The following is a 19,771-nucleotide window of genomic DNA, read 5'->3' on the forward strand; positions in this document are numbered from 1 at the left end:
TTTAAGCAAGAAGGAGAAATAGAGAACGAAAGAGAAAGAAGTAGAAGAATACAACGCATGCACAGCAGTTGGAGTAGATTGTGCAGAATCTGTTGATTAATGGTGAGGGTTAATCCTAATTAAATATTAAATAATAGTATTAATTTAATTTTAATATAAAATTACAAAAATACCCCTGATTTTTTTGTAAAATTGTTGGGGTCCCATAGAACCTGGGAACCCTCACAACTCCGCCATTGACTATAGCACATGATTTTAGAAGATATTTATTTTTGTGTTAAGTGTGACATTTTTCTAAAATAAATTTAAAAAATGTGATATCTATTATTGAAGAAGATATTATAATCTTATTTGATTTTTTTTATTTTGTTTAGTTTTTATTAGTTCAATAGGGAACCAGTTCCACCCGCCGCTACGAGTGGTATGAATATAGCAACTGTTGAATATCTATAACATTATTGTCGGATCATAAATTAATCTGTGCATGAATTTTTAGGTATTAGTAGTATTTTAATAGCTAACGGACGGAGGGAGTAGGATTTTCTTGTGGCGGCTTTTTCAAGACTTCGTAGTTATGAATTGATAAAATATGAAGATTCATATTGATTGTTTTTATTAAAAGCATGGAAAAGAGAAAATGAAATACATATATAAATATAGTAGGAGGATAGAAATTTATTTTAGTAAACATGAAAGTAAAACACACAGCCCCAAGTTAATAGTAGATCAATTGTCATTGTTGTGGCTAATACTAGATCAATTGCCATTGTTGCGGAGCAAATACTGAACACAGCGTTGCATCATGGTGATGAGTGGTTGAACGGCAACGAGCGCAAAATTCGATGCAGCTTCCTCTTTGAGCTCGTACTCGATCCCATGTCGAATTATACATTGCTTCTCGTTTCCCTCCACCTCTATCACTTCGAATCTCACACGATACAGCGTGAACCCTAAATCCAGAAATCCACCTTCCACGACTTCTGCCTCCTTCACACGCTTCTCGTGATCCACCACCGTGAATTTCTCTTTGTACGACTTCCATCCCCCTCCCATCCCTGCTCAATTAATCAATTAAATTAACTCGGATAATTGAATTGAATGTGGATGGTACCTGGCTGGAAACCGACATCGAGAATGGTTCCGGCACCGCGCCTTTGACGACGTCGATCCGGCTGATGAGGTCGGGGAGGGCTTCCTTCACCAATTTGGGGATCTGGAGAGTGCTGTGGAGCTTCCACGCTTCGGTTGCCGGTACGTCAACCGTCTTCTCAACGGATATTGTTCCGTACATCTTCGATTTCCGGTTGTGGCAGAGGAGATGTCTATGCACTACAAAGAGGAGTTGAGATTGAAGGGTTATTATTTATAAAATAAGGGTGTGTTAGAATTGGTAGATAGAGGCATTCATTTTGCATTTAATGACCCAATGTAGTGTTTGATTATTGGTTAAATTTTCTGTGTGACTCGTTTGATGGGCAAGGGCCAGTTGAATTAAGGCTGAAAATGACTGTTTTATTATCATGAAAAATCAGTAATAATAATATGTGCAACACTATTTCAATCTTAAATTACAAGGAATTTACTAATATAGCCTCGACCTTAGAAATATAAAAATAATGTATAAAATATCTTTGAAAACCGCGCCAAGTCAAACATGAACATCATTTTGCGGACGAAGGAGTACCAAAAATCATCTTTACTAGCTTTGAAACATCACTTGAAAAGACTAGTTCAAGACATAATTGATCTATGTCAGTAGGTGAAATAATTCTGCGACACGTTCTACCATCACACTAATAAAAATATGAAACATCTATGTCAATAGTAATTCCGCCGGTGGATAACTTCGACCTGAGCTCGATTAGGATGATTCTGTCAGGGGCGGCGCTGCTGGGGAAGGAGCTGGAAGCGGCTCTGCTCAGCCACGTGTTGCAGACGGTTTTGGACAGGTGAAAAGTGAAAAATAACTGATATACCTAACTTCATTTTTCATGTCCTTTAAATGATCATTTAATACCGGAAACACTAAATTCAATTTAATTACTCCTTATATTTGTGTAGAGATTATAAGAACTATACTACTAATTGATTTACTTTATTTTACTCTAAATTCTGTGTTAGGAAAATTAGTTGGGTAGGTGGAGGAATGTGAAGTTAGTTAAATTGTCATTACTCCTTATTGATGTGTTGCATATATAACTAATCGATTCAAATCCTTATTATGGTACCACTTGCATCTAATACTTTGTCAATTTTGAATTATAATATAACTAAATATTACTTACTAAAAATATAGTATGGACAAACATGCTAGGAAATTTATGTTTATTAGTCCGCCCATGAATTTATTATTTTTGTCTAATATCATGAATTACTTGTGGTCTATCTAACCCACCTAGAATAATAGACATACAGACTAGGAAATTTATGTTTATTAGCCAGCCCATGAATTTATTATTTTTGTCTAATATTTTGAATTCCTTGTGGTCTATCAAACCCACCTAGAATAAAAAAATGATAGAAATTATGATATTATTATACATGGCTAAGTACATAACTTCGTGTACGAATTTTTAACATGCATGTTGCGTGGTAGCAACGGCAGAGATTGGCAGTCATTCTATAATTAATTAAACAATTTATTGAAATTATCTGAGTAAGGCGGGAGCATCACTATAAAGAAAAGGGTTAAATCAAATGAAATCAAATTAAGTAAGCCATTCTATTGATCAATAAATGTTGAATTTGTTGAATATTCGGTGCAATATCTCTCTCTAGGAACCGTGCATTTGTTTTGTATACCTCCAAAAAATTGCATTTTGATTTAGTTAACTAATTCCTTATTTTGATTAGTTATTAATTCCTTCTTTTGATTAGTTATTAGTTTTTAGAGAAAAGCTCTAAGTTCATGTATTTGAATCAAAATTTTATCATAATTAATTGTATATCTATCTAAATTTATGTCTTGTAATTAAAGGCAAATAATCCAAATATATACACATATATATACCTTAATAGATAATTTCAAAAGGTCATCGTTGAATATTTGTTGGTGGAATTTATTTGGGCCGTTAATTAATTCTGGCCCATGCAGAATTAATTAGGCTGAGCTCAAATCTCTTCCTCTTTACCGTCTGATTGTGCCACGTTGTCACTCACCCGAATTGTGATTTGGGACCGTTGGATTGAGATGTGTGTTTGTTATGTGTGAGACGGCCCTTCCACTTCCATTTACTCTCTATTCTCCCTCTCTACTCACTCGATTCAGTGAATTCTCTCTCTCTTCTCTCTTCTTCTCCGATGTCTTTTCCGGCGGTTTCTCTTCAGTTTATCACTATTTCTTTGAGTGATTGACCGGTGGTCTTGCTGGTGAAGGCAACTACTTCGGTTGCCAATGTATTTGTGAAATCTAGGGTTTTGTGTGTGAGAGATTTGGCGCGATGTTGTGTTCTGTGCTTCTAGATCCGGTGTGAAGGAGTCGTATGGTGTTGTTATCGACGGTGTGAGGTTAATCACTAGTCGGATTCAACGATTCTCCCTTGGGTCTGGTTTCTAGAGAATAGATCAGTTCTATAGGGGTGTGGCTGAGCCATCACCTTGATCTATTCTGTGTTCTTCTTGACTCTTGATCTTCTTGTGTAATATCTTTAGATCTAGCATGATCATGTTTGTTATTACTAACAAGTTCATTGAGTGTGCAGAAACCTTCAAGAAGTGACGACGGTTAATCAAGAATGTGCTAGGGTTCTTAACTATAATTGTAATAGTTGATTAGCAATTTCTTGTAGCTTGTATTCTTGATTAAAATCAGCCCATGGTTGAAAGTTTGGTTGAGCTCTCTTGTATGAAGAACAAAGAGATCTTGGTAAATAGTGAATCCGAACTGGTCTGATCCCTACAGACTGGTTCAGGGTTGGGCCTGTGTGGCTCGGGGTGGTGGATTGCGCTTGCAAGTTCTCCAATGTCTCTGTGTAAGCTCGATTAAGACCTGTGCTGATCTGGTGACCTGTAACATGGGGTGGACATGTGGTCTTGGTCTGGTGGTCTTGGTTTGAGGGGAGAATCGTGAGGGCAAACAATATCCCATAGTGAAAAATGAACAAGAGTTGCAAGCATATAAATGGGCTACCCCAACTCCATTAGTATGATGCCTTTTGGGAAGTACCCTAAGAGCAAAACCGTGAGGGCTTTGCCCAAAGCGGACAATATCATACTAATATGGAGTTCGGGTGTACGCCACGGGTCCCCTTACTTTTGTATTCAGCACATTTTTTCGTATAATTTGTGTTTTGGAATAATTCAAACTCTAATTATACTCCTTATTTTGTCTGTTGAGCCTTGTTGTGAAGATCATATATTGATAATGGCCTTTCTTCTTTTAAGAATTATCATACTTGGTTTTACTTTGGAATTTCTCTGAGGTAGTACTGCTGAACTAGACTAGGTGTTATTGTATTTAAGTTTTGTTCTGCCCTCGTGAGGCAATTCTCGTTTCTATATACCTGAATAGCTGTTGTATATATCGATTTCAATTTTTTATATTGCCTTGGATTCTGATGGCCCTGGTTCAATTCTATTGCTATTTACAGCCGAAACAGATTCACGAGATAAAGGACTTCCTGCTCACTGCAAGGAGGAAGGATGCCCAGTCCGTGAAGATCAAGAAGAGCAAAGATGTTGTCAAGTTCAAGGTCAGGTGCTCGAAATACCTCTACACCCTATGTGTCTTTGACCTTGAGAAGGCCGACAAGTTGAAGCAATCCCTTCCACCAGGTATAATTTGCCAGCATTGCTCTTACTGTCCATATAATTTTATCAGAATTTTGTCGCACCTTATCTCCTTTCAAAATCTTATTAATTGCTATTATCGGTGCGTCTGAATTGCTGAACATATATTCCTTGTGTAGTTTTAGGAGTGCCTAACTGAAACGAATTTATTTGCTGCATTTGCAGGTCTAAGTGTGCTGGACCTTTGAAGCTGGAACGATCTGCCTTTGGAGAGTTGTAGCACGTCGAAAGGGATTTAGCTTGAGCTTTTCTCAGTATATGTTTGAAGACTGTTTTGATGGAAATTAATTACTCTCATTTGTAGTGAAAACATATGTTGTGATCAATACATGCCTTGGGTGTTTAAGATCGTATCAGATAATGCTTTACTTTTAAATAGTAGTAGGACATGACATGACTTGACAATTGAGATTGAATTTTGCATTGTTTGGCCCTAGCTCGCTTTATTTGTTCAGACTTGTTCATTTTAAACTAAAAAGTTAGTACCTTCATAAAACTGAGTCTTTGTGATTTTGTTCTTTAATTTGTATGTTAAAATTTAAAATTGCCAAAATTATTAGAAATTTGGTGCAAAGTCAAATTGCTAGAACCATTAAGAACCTAATTTGTGTTTCTCAATTCCTATAACTAATAGTATTAATCTTGGAGACAGTTGACCACTTGAGCTATAAATTTTTATATCATTATTTTAGACGAAATGCTAATCACTGTCACTATAGCCAACAAGTCTATAATCATTAGTAGCTGAATATAATAGGCCATAGTCGATCGTACCTTTGAGATATCAGAGTATTCTCTTCGCTGCCTTGACGTGGGTAGTGGTTGGATTCTCCATGTAGCGACTTACGAGTCCTGTTGCGTACAATATATCCGGCCTTGTGCAAGTTAAGTACCGCAGGCTTCCAACCAGGCTCTTGTATAGTGTCGGATTCACCTTTTCCTCTTTATCGTTCTTTGATAGCTTGATCCCGCATTCTACCGGTGTGTTGATTGGTTTGCAATCCTCCATTTTGAACTTCTTCGGAATCTCCTTTGCATAGTGTTCTTGTGTGATGAATACTCCATCTTTACGTTGTTTTACTTCTACTCCGAGGTAGTATGCCATCAGCCCGATGTCTGTCATCTCGAATTCTTCAGTCATGGCCTTCTTGAATTCCTCGAACATGTTTGGATTGTTTCCTGTGAAAATGAGATCATCCAAATACAAGCATACTATTAGGATATCATTTCCTTTACTTTTCACATAGAGCTCATGCTCATGTGGGCATTTGGTGAAGCCGTTATCTTCAAGATATTTGTCAATCCTGGTATTCCACGCTCTCGGTGCTTGCTTTAGCCCGTACAAAGCTTTCTTCAACCTCAAAACTTTGTCTTCTTGCCCATTCACCACATAACCTTCAGGTTGCTTGATGTAGACTTCTTTATCAAGAAATCCATTCAAGAAAGCCGACTTCACATCTATTTGATAAATCTTCCATCTATTCTGGGCTGCAAGAGATAGTATTAGTCTAATAGTTTCTAAGCGAGCGATAGGAGCAAATACTTCATTATAGTCGATTCCAGCTCTTTGGCTATATCCTTTTGCGACGAGTCTAGCTTTATATCTTTCAACTTCACCGTTGGAATTCTTCTTGATTTTATACACCCACTTAACTCTAATAGCCTTGTGTCCTTTTTGGCAGTGTCACCAGCTCTCACGTGTCATTCTTCTCGATGGCTTTGATTTCTTCATCCATCGCGACTCGCCAATTTTCACTTGTCGTAGCTTCTTTAAAGCTAACTGGTTCACAATCAGCAAATAGGCAAAATAAGGTGAGATCTTCTAACCTTTCAGTGTCGTCATATACTCCATCCAAGCTTCGTGTACGTTGTGTGGCTCTTTCATTCAAGAAAGATGGTGGCGAGCCTCTGATAGATGATGTGGGTGTTTGTTCTTGTTGCACATCTCTCGTCTGTTCGTCCGTTCTTTGATCTCCAAATTGAGGTATGAAGGTGAAGTCATTCTTCGAGCTGAAATCCCATACTCCTTCTTCATCGAACTCCACATCTCGGATAATCATGGTTTTCTGTGAAGTTGGATCATATAACTTATAGCCTTTAGTGTTAGAGTTATACCCGATGAAGATGAATGGCTTGCTTTTGTCATTGAGTTTACTCCTCGTCTGATTTGGTACGTGTGCATAGGTTTTGCTCCCGAACACTCTCAAATGGGCGATCCCTGGTTTTCTTCCACTCCAAGCTTCTTGAGGCGTCATTCCCCACACACTTTTTGTTGGGGACCTGTTAGACAGGTACACGGCGCACGCCACTGCTTCTGCCCAAAGCTCTTTTGGCAAATTCTTCGTCTTTAGCATGCTTCAAGTCATCTCAATGATGGTCCTATTCTTTCGTTCAGCCACTCCATTCTGCTGGGGGGATCTCGGAACTGTTAGTAGCCGCCGAATTCCGTTTTCTTTGCAAAATTCTAGAAACTCCCTTGATGTGAATTCTCCACCTCGGTCGGTCCTCATTGCTTTGATTTCTAGACCACTTTCTTTCTCGGCGGCAGCCTTGAACTTCTTGAAAGCGTCAAATGCTTCTGATTTCTGCTTTAAGAAGTATACCCACGTTTTTCTTGAAAAATCATCAATGAAAAGTAGGAAATAATTATTTTTACCGAGGGAGCTTGGCTTGATTGGTCCACACACATATGCATGGATTAACTCCAATGGCTTCTGAGCTCTCGAACTCGACTCCTTTGGGAACGGCTTTCTAAAGTGCTTCCCAACTAAGCATCATTCACAGAGTTGATCAGGATTCTTGATGGGTGGTAGCTACCAAAATTCAGGTGCCCAAATCAAAGATGCCATAGCCAAGATTTATCTTTATAACATGCTTGAAGACACTTCACCACATCATTTTGAACATTTAATAAAAACATTCTATTCTTGGACATTGGCACCTTGGCGATTAATCATTTTTGCCATCTCTTATTGAAAGACTATAATCTTTCATATGAATGTTATAACATTTCTCTAAGAGTTGTCCAAGACTCAATATATTGTTTCTCATGTTGGGCACGTAATATACGTTTGAAATAAAATCATGAGCTCCATTCTTCGAACGAATTAAAATCTTGTCTTTTCCTTTAATTGGAATTTTAGATTCATCACCAAAGGAGACATTGCCACTTACTGATTCATCAAGCTCCACGAACATGTTCCTGTTCCCGCACATATGGTTGCTAGCTCCTATGTCAAGGTACCACATATCATCTTTTCTTCCAGCTTCTCCTTTATAAGCTAGAAGAACACATCCATTTTCTTCATTCGTATTCTCCATGTAATTGGCCTTCTCTTCAACTTTTGATTTTGTGTCTCTGCACTCGGAAGCATAGTGCCCATATCTATGACAATTATAACACCGTATTGAAGATTTATCGTACCTCGATTGTGGGGAGCTCCTTCCTCGTCTCATATTTGGGAACTCCTTTCTTTCTTCATTATTTGCAAAATATCCCTGACCACGTCCACGAGCATATCCTCGACCACGACCGCGATCTTGTCTTTGTCCGGGAACTCTTCCTTGTCGACCACCACCATTGCCCGAACTTTCTTCTTTCTCCTTTGGACTTACTTGCAACTTTAGAAGTTGCTCCACAATTTCTTGCTTCTTCTTTTGTTTCTCTTCTTTTGTTTCTCCTCATATGCTTGTAGCGATCCCAATAAGTGATCGATAGTCATTTCCTCCAAATCTTTTGTTTCTTCTATTGTCACTACTATGTGCTCAAAATTAGGGGTTAGAGAGCGCAATATTTTTTCCATGATTCTAACATCCTCCAATTTTTCACCATTTCTTTTCATTGACACCGCCAAGACTCTTGAAAAGTAATCCGAAATTGATTCGGACTCTTTCATATGCAAATATTCAAATTCTCCTCTTAAAGTTTGGAGACGTACCTTCTTTACTCGATCCGCTCCAATACACGAGATTTGGAGCTTCTTCCACGCTTCTTTGGCGGCGCTTGCACTCGAGATCTTCTCGAAATCGTCGCCCCCTAGAGCTTGGTAGATGAGATAGAGAGCCTTCTTGTCTCTCTTTCTCGCATCTCGCAATCTATCCCTTTATTGTTGGGATAGACTAGCCTCGTCTTGCGGCTCCTCGTAGCCACTCTCCACGATCTCCCAAACGTCGTGAGCTCCCAATAACGCTTTCATCTTGATACTCCAATTATCGAAATTGCTCATATTGAGCATGGGGACTTGAAACGACGGCAAGTTAGCCATACTATAGGTAGGAACTTATGGCTCTAATATCACTTTGTTGGAATATATAGGATATATGTTGGAAGAGTATTTTAGTTTGGAGGAAATATTTTAGGAGACAATGGGTGGAATATTTGGGAAGTGATTTAGGAGATGTTGGTGTGAGAAAAACTAGACACTATTTATTTATCAAATTCTCTCAACTTCTCAACTTATTCAAAATGTTACAACTCACCCCTATTTATAGGCATCCTAACATGCATATGGCTATGCCAAACTCGGGATTACTAGGGTTAATGCATATTAGACCCTTAACCGGTCCAGCTAACCTAAGTAGACCGTTGGGAGACCAGTAGCCAAACGAGGAGCCGGTATAGTAGTCGGATGCATGTGACAATACTGACTTGTTGTGTTGGAGCTTTATTGACAGCTCCTGCAGTACTCGGTTTCCAACATTGCGGAAACTAACTTGTAGACATACCGTGTCGTCTGGTTTGTTGTCATTGTTGTTGTAGTTTTGAGTGTGCCGTTTTTGGAAAGATTGAGAATCGATGATGTTGCCCCATGATTTGCAGACAACTCAAAATCTCAAGAGGGATTGCACGGGGAGATGTAAGAGAATCTCTGTCGTTCATTGCTAATGATCTTTTTTCAAGAGATTAGAAGAAGGGGGAAGGGGTGGAGATAGTGATACGAACCCTGCATCCTTTATATGCGAAATATAAATCCTATCAACATAAGATAATCGAGTTATACTCGAACTAGGACACATTAGTTAATAAGATAAAAAAGTTGATTTCTTAAATAAAACCAACTCCTACTCCTACTCCATTTCGCATATTTATATACATATATGTCGATAGAGATACATTGGAATAAGAAGTGTTTGTTATTGGGATTGAGATGAGATCAAATATGAAATTGGTTTGTCAAATTAACGATAGCCAAATTAAAACATTTGTATAAAAAAATACTTACTTCCCATGTTCCAACTAAGTCAAGGAGAAAATAGGAAGGGAGTCATATTCCTTTTTGGATATCCCAATTAAATTGAATAATTTCTTTTTTAAGAAAAGTAAAACATTTAATCATACTCTATTCATTCACCTACGTTACTCCCTCTTATCTCTTCTGTTTTTTTCATCTCTCTTATTTTATTTTAATTTAATCCACTCAACATATATTAGGGTAATAATTTATTTGACATTTATATTTGAATTAATATAATATTTACGTACAAACTAATAATTTTAATAATTCTTTAAGAACAATTGATGAAACAAAAGCATTTTCTTTGCGCCAACTGATCCAAATTTGAACTTGGGCTAATATTATAATTATCATAAATATAGACTAAAAATTACAAAAGTATCGAACTTGGGCTATTTTTTTAAATTATTTTGTATGCAAAAGTAAGAGAAAAAAGGTTAGTTTGTTACAGGCCTAAAGAAACGCTAATTTCTTACAAACTGGGCAATCATTAAATCAAGGCCCATTAAGGTTTCATATCTATGGTATATATAAGCTCGCACAAATCAACGCTCCCTAAAATTAGGGTTTTTGGCTCACTCTTCTTCTTCGCTTGCATCCGCCATCCTACCCAAAATGGTACTCTCCATTGAATCAATCTACTGTTTTTCATTTATTGCATCGATTGAGCTGAAATCTGTTTGTGTCTTCTTCTGATTCACGTTGTTTAATTTTTCTGTGCCGTTTTGTTGTTCTTAATTTGATTTGCAGCTGCCATCTATATGAATATGCGTTTTGATCTTGCTAGTATTGTTTACGGTGTGATTTGAGCTTGATTCAAGCGTGATAAGCTGGATTTATGTTGAAAGCTCTTGATTTAGTTGTAAAGGGTAATAGATTGATATTTTCTTGCAGCTATCAGTTTAAAGTTTCTGATTATGTTAACAAAAAGAAATGTAGTTAGTGCAGCTGTGTGTTTTGAATAGTTAATGTCTATGCAATATGCTAGCTCGTTTTTTTTGTTGAACATGATTTTTTTATGATTCTAGCAATGTATTATAGCTTTGCTTTTGTATTCAGCACATTTTTTTCGTATAATTTGTGTTTTGGAATAATTTAAACTCTAATTATACTCCTTATTTTGTCTGTTGCATTGTTGAGCCTTGTTGTGAAGATCATATATTGATAATGGCCTTTCTTCTTTTAAGAATTATCATACTTGATTTTACTTTGGAATTTCTCTGAGGTAGTACTACTGAACTAGACTAGGTGTTATTGTATTTAAGTTTTGTTCTGCCCTCGTGAGGCAATTCTCGTTTCTATATACCTGAATAGCTGTTGTATATATCGATTTCAATTTTTTATATTGCCTTGGATTCTGATGGCCCTGGTTCAATTCTATTGCTATTTACAGCCGAAACAGATTCACGAGATAAAGGACTTCCTGCTCACTGCAAGGAGGAAGGATGCCCAGTCCGTGAAGATCAAGAAGAGCAAGGATGTTGTCAAGTTCAAGGTCAGGTGCTCGAAATACCTTTACACCCTATGTGTCTTTGACCTTGAGAAGGCCGACAAGTTGAAGCAATCCCTTCCACCAGGTATAATTTTCCAGCATTGCTCTTACTGTCCGTATAATTTTATCAGAATTTTGTCGCACCTTATCTCCTTTCAAAATCTTATTAATTGCTATTATCCGTGCGTCTGAATTGCTGAACATATATTCCTTGTGTAGTCTTAGGAGTGCCTAACTGAAATGAATTTTGAAACGAATTTATTTGCTGCATTTGCAGGTCTAAGTGTGCTGGACCTTTGAAGCTGGAACGATCCGCCTTTGGAGAGTTGTAGCACGTCGAAAGGGATTTAGCTTGAGCTTTTCTCAGTATATGTTTGAAGACTGTTTTGATGGAAATTAATTACTCTCATTTGTAGTGAAAACATATGTTGTGATCAATACATGCCTTGGGTGTTTAAGATCGTATCAGATAATGCTTTACTTTTAAATAGTAGTAGGACATGACTTGACAATTGTGATTGAATTTTGCATTGTTTGGCCCTCGCTTTATCTGTTCAGACTTGTTCATTTTAAATTAAAAAGTTTGTACCTTCATAAAACTGAGTCTTTGTGATTTTGTTTTTTTTATTTGTATCTTAGAATTTAAAAATGCCAAAATTATTAGAAATTTGGTGCAAAGTCAAATTGCTAGAACCATTAAGAACCTAATTTGTGTTTCTCAATTCCTATAACTAATAGTATTAATCTTGGAGATAGTTGACCACTTGAGCTATAAATTTTTATATCATTATTTTAGACGAAATGCTAATCAAAGTCCTAAACAATTTATTGAGAATAACTAAATTATTGACAACAACTAAAAATCTTAAAATCTTGGTGCTATCAAACTAAGGTGTCCATGTTATAGAGTCCCCTCCGGTCTTAGTATTTGGTTGATGCATGATAGATTAAGTGTTTCTTACGTTCGTTAGTGTGTAATCAGGCTCTGCCCGCTTTTCTTACCAAATAATAATAATAATAAGACCCAAATTTATGTCCTAAATTGTTTTTTAAGACCTTGGTTATCAATTTTATATGAAACAAGTTCCAAATTTCATTTTCCATCTCATCTCTTTTGTTCAAAATGAAAGAAAATCAAGTCTTGCGTAGTTCGATATTTTAAATAATTAGCCACGTAATATAGTAGTGTTTGATATATTTGCCACTAAAAAAGTAGGAAATGAAGTGTCCTCTCTATAACGCATACTAGTAAATGAAGCTTTGAAAATAAATTTTGTTAAATTAAAGTACTACGAAAAATGAAAATAAACAATCGTACAATGACGATTGGATCATCTTTTATCCAATTAAAATATAACAATTGCTTGAAAAATAAGAATCGTGGTAGAAAAAAAATCCAGAGAAACAAATCTAAAGTTTCCCTTCACTTTGCGTCTTCCTCAACTCAATGTTCATGCACGCTCTCCAAAACTAACACTTCGGCAGCGCTCTCCTGTCTTTCCTCTGTATTGTTGTTCTAGAGAGAGAGGAGAGGAGAGGAGAGGAGAGGAGACAGATAGAGATAGAGATCCTCTCTCGACTGCTTCCGTCGAATTATTTTCAGGTCAGTTATCTTTTCAGATATGGTGGTTTTCATTTCTAATCTATTCAGCCGTTCATCTTTAGCTTAATTTCCATAATGCAAATGATCGATTTGGTTGAGGTGCAATTGGATTTATGAAATTGGAAGGAGTGAGGTTAGATCCTGGTAGATCCCGAACTGTATTGTAGGCGGAGTTATTTTGCAATGTGAAACCGAATTCGTTTTGTTGTTTTGTTAATTTTGTGTGATTTGGTTAATACGATCGAGATTATTCATATCTAGCTTGAATGTGTTTGCATCCAGACGGATCCGCGTTGGATTGGGTAGAGTTGTGGATGGAAGGAGCTAAATCATTTTGTAAGCATTAAGCCTACAGTTTATCGCTTTGAAACTTTTGAAAGGATGAATCTCTGTTTGATTCTTCTTTCTGCTTTCTTAGCTCTACAAGTTGAGTATCTGATTTGAAGGGAAAGCCGACGAGCAGGAAGAGTTGGAGTCGGTGCAGGACACTCAGCCATTGAAGTCTGGTGGGGGGAACGGCCAGATTCGATTTCGATCGCCGTCTGCGGCTGAGCTTTTGGATGAGCAGCAGCAAGTTCAGACGGAGAAGGTTTTGAAGAGAAACAGGCAGCACGAGACCTTTTCGGACAAGTTCCAGAGATGGCGTTGTGCGATGCTATTGGTTTTTGTCCCTCTCCTGCTGATTACCTTTGTGCTATTTCTCATGCCCTCGAGATCGTCTCCTGATTCTATCCCTCGAAAGTTTGCGCCCGAATTCATGTCTAAGAAATACGCGGTTATCTTTGATGCTGGAAGTTCTGGCAGTCGGGTGCACGTCTTCTGCTTTAACAAGCAGCTAGTTCTTGTTCCCATAGGAGACGAACTTGAGCTTTTTGTGCAGGTTATCTTTCTAGCCCTTCTCTTATAGCTGTATTTGTTTCAAAACTTTCACCTGCGTTGAATAATTGGTTAATGAGACTTTTGATTGATAATAGGTATAGTTGAAGAATGTTGCAGTGATGTATAGATTCCTCTAGTTTTAGAGAGTGGATGCTTATATTTTCTTTGGTGGTGGTGCAGTTCATGGAGGGAGGGGGGGGGGGGGGTTATTATGATGTAGAACAGGCAAGATGATTGAAGGGATCAGCAAGGACATGATAATTCTTTTAGGTATTTGTATGGTCAAATATGTCCTTCTGGTCGATTTTATCTCAGTCCTCAACTGTCAATTTTCAGTGTTGCCATAAGCTTTTTTTTGTAGGAGAGGGTATCGATTATGTTGGGGTTGCTGTGTCTCTGATCCTTTTCCTTTGGAAACAAGAAGCATCTTCTTAGATGGGCCCCTCTTGTTTCTGTTTAGGAACACATATCCAATACCTTGAAAAAACGAGAAAAGTAGTCAAGTCAAAATATTTCTGTACTAATAATTTATGGGGACATGGAGAGGAATGTTGAGCTGGGCTCCTACTAAAATATTGTTGCATTTGCAGTGGTTGTGCTAGAATTCAAGACCTAGTAGCAATTATCATAATTTATGTCCTTCACATATACTTTTAATTTTTTGTGTAAAGCCTCTGTTTCAATATATTAGTGGATATAAACAATTTTACTTTTTTTTCAGAGCCTATGCATCTAGTACTCTCTCTCTCTCTCTCTCTTCCTAACATTATGCTGGGTATTGACTGTCATCTGTAGTTGTCACCAGGTCTGAGTGCATATGCAAAGGACTCTGAGGCTGCTGCAAAATCACTATCAGAACTACTTAAAAAAGCTGAAGCAGCAGTTCCTGAAGAGCTGCGGTCCATCACACCAGTTAAAGTTGGGGTAGGGAATGTCATTTTCTGATGAAGTACATGAATAGCTCTTATCTCCTTGTATAACCTTAAAAATTGAGTTGCACCAATAATGTTCATGCAGGCTACTGCTGGGCTAAGGCAATTGGAAGGTGATGCATCTGACAAGATTTTACAAGCAGTAATTACATGCTCCAAAATTCTTATTGCAATTGTCCTTTTTTTGCCTTTCTCCTAGTTCATTCTAGTTACTCCTCTAAAATTTTGCATAGGTGAGTGATTATTTGAAGAAAAAAAGCTCATTTAAATCAAAGGATGACTGGGTCACAGTTTTGGATGGCAATCAGGAAGGTGCTTACCAATGGGTATGTCAAGATATACTATCTTATATTCCATTTGAGTGAAGAGTTGATTGTTATCTGCCATTTGTAAAATTGACATTTGTAGAAAGCTAAAGTTAAGTATTTGTACTCGACTAGCTTAACATGATCCTTGCTTGCAGAATGACCAGCAAATTATATACAGTTTTCAAGTGCTAAACTCTTCAACATTGTATACATTGTTCTCTGAAAACTAATGTCGATACGGTTACATGTTTACAGGTGACTATTAACTATTTATTGGGAAATCTGGGAAAAGAGTACTCCGGTACTGTTGGAGTGGTTGATCTCGGGGGTGGTTCTGTTCAAATGGCATATGCCATCTCAGAGTCAGACGCTGCTAAAGCTCCTAAAGTATCTGGTGGAGAGGAGTCATACGTGCAGGAAATGTATCTCAAGGGAAGAAAATATTATCTTTATATTCACAGGTATGTAGTCCTCAATGTTTTTATTTACTCTTACCTCTCGGCCTTCATGCATGCTACTAATTATGGTTGTTTTTCTTTCTCTCTTTGTTACTGATTGTTTGAGTACTGATGTATTTTCATTAGTAAGGTACTTCTTGCTCTTATGATAAGAGTAAATGATCTTGATACTATTTTCTTTCTTATGGGGTCAATATTTTTTACTTGCAGTTACCTACATTATGGGTTATTGGCTGCTCGAGCTGAGATTTTGAAAACTAGTCAAGAATTTGAGAATCCATGTCTACTTGTGGGCTATGATGGTTTGTACAAGCCTACTTGATACAGTATTTTCATCTAATCTTGATTTCCGTTTGTGTTTGGTTTAGCACAAGCTTACTTGAAATTATGTAATATGCTTAGGAACTGGTGATGATATATGGTTCATTTTCTAGGTTCTTACAAATATGGGCCAACAGAGTACAAGGCTTCTGCTTTACCCTCTGGCTCCAGCCACAGCAAATGTAGGGAGGCAGCTATTAAGGCTCTAAAAGTCAATGAATCTTGTACACATATGAAATGTACGTTTGGGGGTGTCTGGAATGGCGGGGGAGGCGATGGCCTGAAGAACTTATTCGTTGCTTCATTTTTCTTCGACAGAGCTGCTGAGGTAAGTACAGTAGTACACCCTCTACACATGTCCGCTTGACACAATTAGCACATTCTTGTCATTGAATCATGGTAATTCTCCTGTGTAGGCTGGTTTTATCAACCCAAATCTGGCTGTTGCAACAGTTCGTCCATCTGATTTCGAGGAAGCAGCTAAACAAGCATGTCAAACTCGTCTTGAAGATGCCAAGGCTTCATATCCTCGTGTGAAACCAGAACACCTTCCATTCATGTGCATGGACCTTGTTTATCAGGTTACTCTGCTTGTTGATGGGTTAGGTGGGTAACTGCATCCATGCTTTGGTTAGTTTGAGCACGTGCACAGGTTGAACACAAGCGAAACTGTTGATTGTGTGTTTCATGTGGCAGGCATTGAGCCATGGCAAACAATTACATTGGTGAAAAAAGTTAAATACCAGAATTCACTGGTCGAAGCAGCGTGGCCACTGGGCAGCGCCATCGAGGCTGTTTCATCGCCCGCCTAACTACTTTGCCTCCCGGTTAGCACATTCTATTGATCTGAGTGCATATTCTGCAACTGGTTTGCGAGTATTGCTTTTGGAATTGGATTTTTTGGTGACGAAATTCGTGATTCAATATATTCCTTGTTTAATTTTGTTAAAGAATGAGAAATAAGTATTTGAAACATAGGAATAGCTTACCTGAAATTATTACTGGTATTTTTACGGACTGTACTGATAAAACATAAAGATTCAACATTTTTTTGTGGCGTTAAAAAGTAGAAATACTAGTATATTTTATGGATAGTACGTGTATATATAATAAATCAATTCATCTTTTAACATATAAACGCCTTGATGTTGATGCACGAACAGTTATAAATAAATTAATCTTCTTCTTATCCAAATTTCTAGAATGGGACAAACTAGCGTTTAACCAAAATCCTTACACAATTCATTAACTTAATCAAATTTTTTGTTCAAATCTAACTAACCCCATTTAAGTCGAGCAATCATGTTTTTTTCAATTTTGTCGTTTACTTAGTCCTTAATCGCACGTTAGACTGCAATAATTGGAGCTTGTTGTAGTTAAAAACTACCTCCATAATTGACAATCAACCCACTAATGACCTGCTAATTAATTTTTTTATGTTAATTATGTGCCAATGGCAGCTAGGAATCACGGCACAGTCGATAGTTCTAACTAATCAATGCCAAATAGTAGTGGTATGTTAATTGTAGTAATATAGTACTAAAATATAATCATTAGATGCATATCATCTACAAGTAGGAGAAAACACATTCCATCGTCTATCTCCAAGAGAAAAGAAGAGAAGAAGATATTGAGAAGAACAAAGGTATGTCTACTAAAAACTAGAGAATTAATGTATTGTGCTTTACATTATATTGTGAGATGACTCAGATGTGCCGTTTATTAAGCTCATTTTTTTTTATTTTTTTGACGACAATTGTTCACTATTGATAGTTATATCAATTTATCTGTGAGATATTGACTTGCTTTTGTGATTTGTGGAAAAATAATAGTTTGCGGATGGTTAGAGCATTCTTGATAAGTAAGCCGATTTAAAACTCTAACCATGCTTATATTAAAACTAACAAAATAAATATGTAACAAAATGGATAAGAAAATGTTATCATGGTTATGAACTGTAAATTATAGAACTTACACTTAGCTCTCTTTCTCTATCTCAATGTTATATACACAAAGAATGGCAGAGGAAGCTATGGCCGCCATCCTTCAAGTTGTAGTTCAAAACCTTATCGACCATTCCAAGAAAGAGATCTCACTTGTCCGAGGTCTCGACGAAGAAGCAGAAAAGCTAAGCACCAGTTGTTACGGACGTTCTCGGTAACGAGGCCGGTTAACTAACTTCTCGGAGTGATAAGGTGATCGAACCTTCGACGAGCTCGAAGGAAAGCTCACGATTTGCTGTTTCACGGACGTTCTCCGTTGGGCAGCAAATAAGGAACGAAAATTATACTTGTTGCTCAAGACAAGTTTAGGGAAAATATTTCATTCATTGATGGATTAAAATGATAATAACCTCTCCTATTTATAATACTCTAATACTACTACCCTAACTTCCTATGATATATGATCGTATCAGTACCCTCCATGAATTCTTGAACGAGGCTGAGATGCGTACTATTCCCGGTGGGGCTGTCAAAAGCTGGCTGAAGAAGCTTGAAGATGTGGCCTTCGATGCTGACAACGTTTTGGATGAACTCAACCATCATCTTCTCTCCAAACAGATTAAGCCCATCAAACCCATGAAAGAAAAGGTTCTAGCATGCTTCTCATCCTCCAAATCGCATTGCACGTTCCCGAAATATGGCTGTTAGAATCCAAGAAATTAATGAGAATTTGGAGTCCATTAACAATGAGGCAACTGAGCTTGGCCTTGTCGGGAGACTTGCTGACGTGCCCCCTACTTTGGTAGATGCTGCTTTTGAAACTGATGCATTCACAATTGATCCAATATTCATTGGAAGAGATGAGGTGGTGTCGGAAATAGCCGATCCGATGAACGTTTGATTTCCATCCTTACCATTGTGGGAATGGGAGGATTGGGGAAGACAACTTTGATTAGGAAAGTCTTTCATCTTCTAAAAGAAGAGAATTGGTTAATATCATATACAGTTGATTGTGAAGGAAATAAATGGAAAAAAATTGTTTGCGATTGAGGAGGTGAAGAAGGAAGGAATGATCGCCGATTTGTTTGAGACAGCGCATCTCCACTTGTACAATTTTACTTATGTTTTTACATATCTGTTTTTCATGTGTTTAGGCAAAAATGAGAAAACTGAAGACATGTAGGGCGAATGCTTAACAAGTATCACCTTCTGCCCTAATTTTTATGTTTCTTATTTTTTTGGTAGTCTCAAATTTAAGAAATTCCAAATTGATAGTCAGTCTTAAAATATATTCATAGTTATGCCCTACACTAAATATATTTCTAGTACTTGAAAATATATTAATGTAACAAAGGTTGTGTTATATTGTTAACTCGTATTTAAATTGCTAACTACAACTAAATGATAAACATTATATTTTCAAATTAAGGTCAATAGGGGAGTGTTAGACATTATATCTTCAAATTAAGGTTAATAGGGAAGTGTAATATTGCTAACTCAATACTACTTAATTGCTAACTATAATTAAATAATAGTCCTTAGATATTCAAATCAAGAGCCTAGATCATCAGCTCCGAAATGTCAATACGATCAAAAACAACGTCAATAAGGGTATTAAGGTCAATTTACAACAAATTAGTTGTAACTAACTTTTGAAAAATATCCATAACTTTAAAACGCATATAACTTTCTCGATTTAAATTATTTTTCGCACAACATATATCAAATTAAAGATAATTTCATAAGGATTCTAACGAGATCTCACTTGCATATGTTCCGATGTCAAAATTTGAAAAAAAAATCAAAAATTTTC

At 37.0% G+C, this 19,771-nt stretch overlaps 2 protein-coding genes and 2 long non-coding RNA genes across 8 annotated transcripts; 3 read left to right on the forward strand and 1 right to left on the reverse strand.

The window, feature by feature from the left end:
• Nucleotides 1–631: 631 nt before the first annotated feature.
• Nucleotides 632–1,319, reverse strand: LOC121774067. Of its 2 annotated transcripts, none has more exons than XR_006044906.1 (2): nucleotides 1,112–1,319; nucleotides 632–1,055 (listed from the first exon to the last, which is right to left on the reverse strand). XR_006044906.1 is itself a non-coding variant. In XM_042170983.1 (2 exons), the coding sequence occupies exons 1-2, from the start codon at nucleotides 1,289–1,291 to the stop codon at nucleotides 752–754; spliced, it is 468 nt and encodes a 155-aa protein (XP_042026917.1). In that variant the 5' UTR covers nucleotides 1,292–1,319; the 3' UTR covers nucleotides 632–751. The 2 variants fall into 2 exon arrangements, 1 of the variants encoding a protein (XP_042026917.1); XM_042170983.1 differs by having other exon boundaries at nucleotides 1,128–1,319.
• Nucleotides 1,320–3,255: 1,936 nt separating this feature from the next.
• Nucleotides 3,256–5,141, forward strand: LOC121773586. Its single transcript, XR_006044772.1, has 2 exons — nucleotides 3,256–4,773; nucleotides 4,954–5,141. It is a non-coding gene; the product is annotated as an uncharacterized LOC121773586 (long non-coding RNA).
• A 5,404-nt stretch (nucleotides 5,142–10,545) lies between these two features.
• LOC121773469 lies at nucleotides 10,546–12,113 on the forward strand. Its single transcript, XR_006044756.1, has 3 exons — nucleotides 10,546–10,640; nucleotides 11,416–11,599; nucleotides 11,792–12,113. It is a non-coding gene; the product is annotated as an uncharacterized LOC121773469 (long non-coding RNA).
• Nucleotides 12,114–12,908: 795 nt separating this feature from the next.
• LOC121775175 (apyrase 2-like) lies at nucleotides 12,909–19,176 on the forward strand. 4 transcript variants are annotated; one of them, XR_006045100.1, is made up of 12 exons: nucleotides 12,909–13,117; nucleotides 13,400–13,453; nucleotides 13,564–13,997; nucleotides 14,792–14,920; nucleotides 15,014–15,070; nucleotides 15,162–15,254; nucleotides 15,492–15,697; nucleotides 15,905–15,996; nucleotides 16,129–16,343; nucleotides 16,432–16,621; nucleotides 16,712–17,660; nucleotides 18,032–19,176. XR_006045100.1 is itself a non-coding variant. In XM_042172183.1 (11 exons), exons 3-11 carry the CDS (start codon nucleotides 13,770–13,772, stop codon nucleotides 16,825–16,827), a joined length of 1,326 nt encoding a protein of 441 aa, XP_042028117.1. In that variant the 5' UTR covers nucleotides 12,909–13,117; nucleotides 13,400–13,453; nucleotides 13,536–13,769; the 3' UTR covers nucleotides 16,828–19,176. The 4 variants fall into 4 exon arrangements, 2 of the variants coding, with proteins under 2 accessions (XP_042028117.1, XP_042028116.1); XR_006045101.1 differs by having other exon boundaries at nucleotides 18,432–19,176; XM_042172183.1 differs by having other exon boundaries at nucleotides 13,536–13,997; nucleotides 16,712–19,176.
• The last annotated feature ends 595 nt before the right edge of the window (nucleotides 19,177–19,771 follow it).

The sequence above is a fragment of the Salvia splendens genome, chromosome 17 (genome assembly GCF_004379255.2).
Source record: "Salvia splendens isolate huo1 chromosome 17, SspV2, whole genome shotgun sequence".
Taxonomy (NCBI): Eukaryota; Viridiplantae; Streptophyta; class Magnoliopsida; order Lamiales; family Lamiaceae; genus Salvia; species Salvia splendens.

Coding starts and splice junctions, on each gene's coding strand:
- LOC121774067 (XM_042170983.1), bottom strand. CDS start 1,291: ATGTACGGAACAATATCCGTTGAGAAGACGGTTGACGTACCGGCAACC. Junction 1,056..1,127: donor GTGCCGGAACCATTCTCGAT/GTCGGTTTCCAG, acceptor TTAATTGAGCAG/GGATGGGAGGGGGATGGAAG.
- LOC121775175 (XM_042172182.1), top strand. CDS start 13,432: ATGGAAGGAGCTAAATCATTTT. Junction 15,255..15,491: donor AGGAAGGTGCTTACCAATGG/GTATGTCAAGAT, acceptor ACATGTTTACAG/GTGACTATTAACTATTTATT. Junction 15,997..16,128: donor TCTACTTGTGGGCTATGATG/GTTTGTACAAGC, acceptor TTCATTTTCTAG/GTTCTTACAAATATGGGCCA.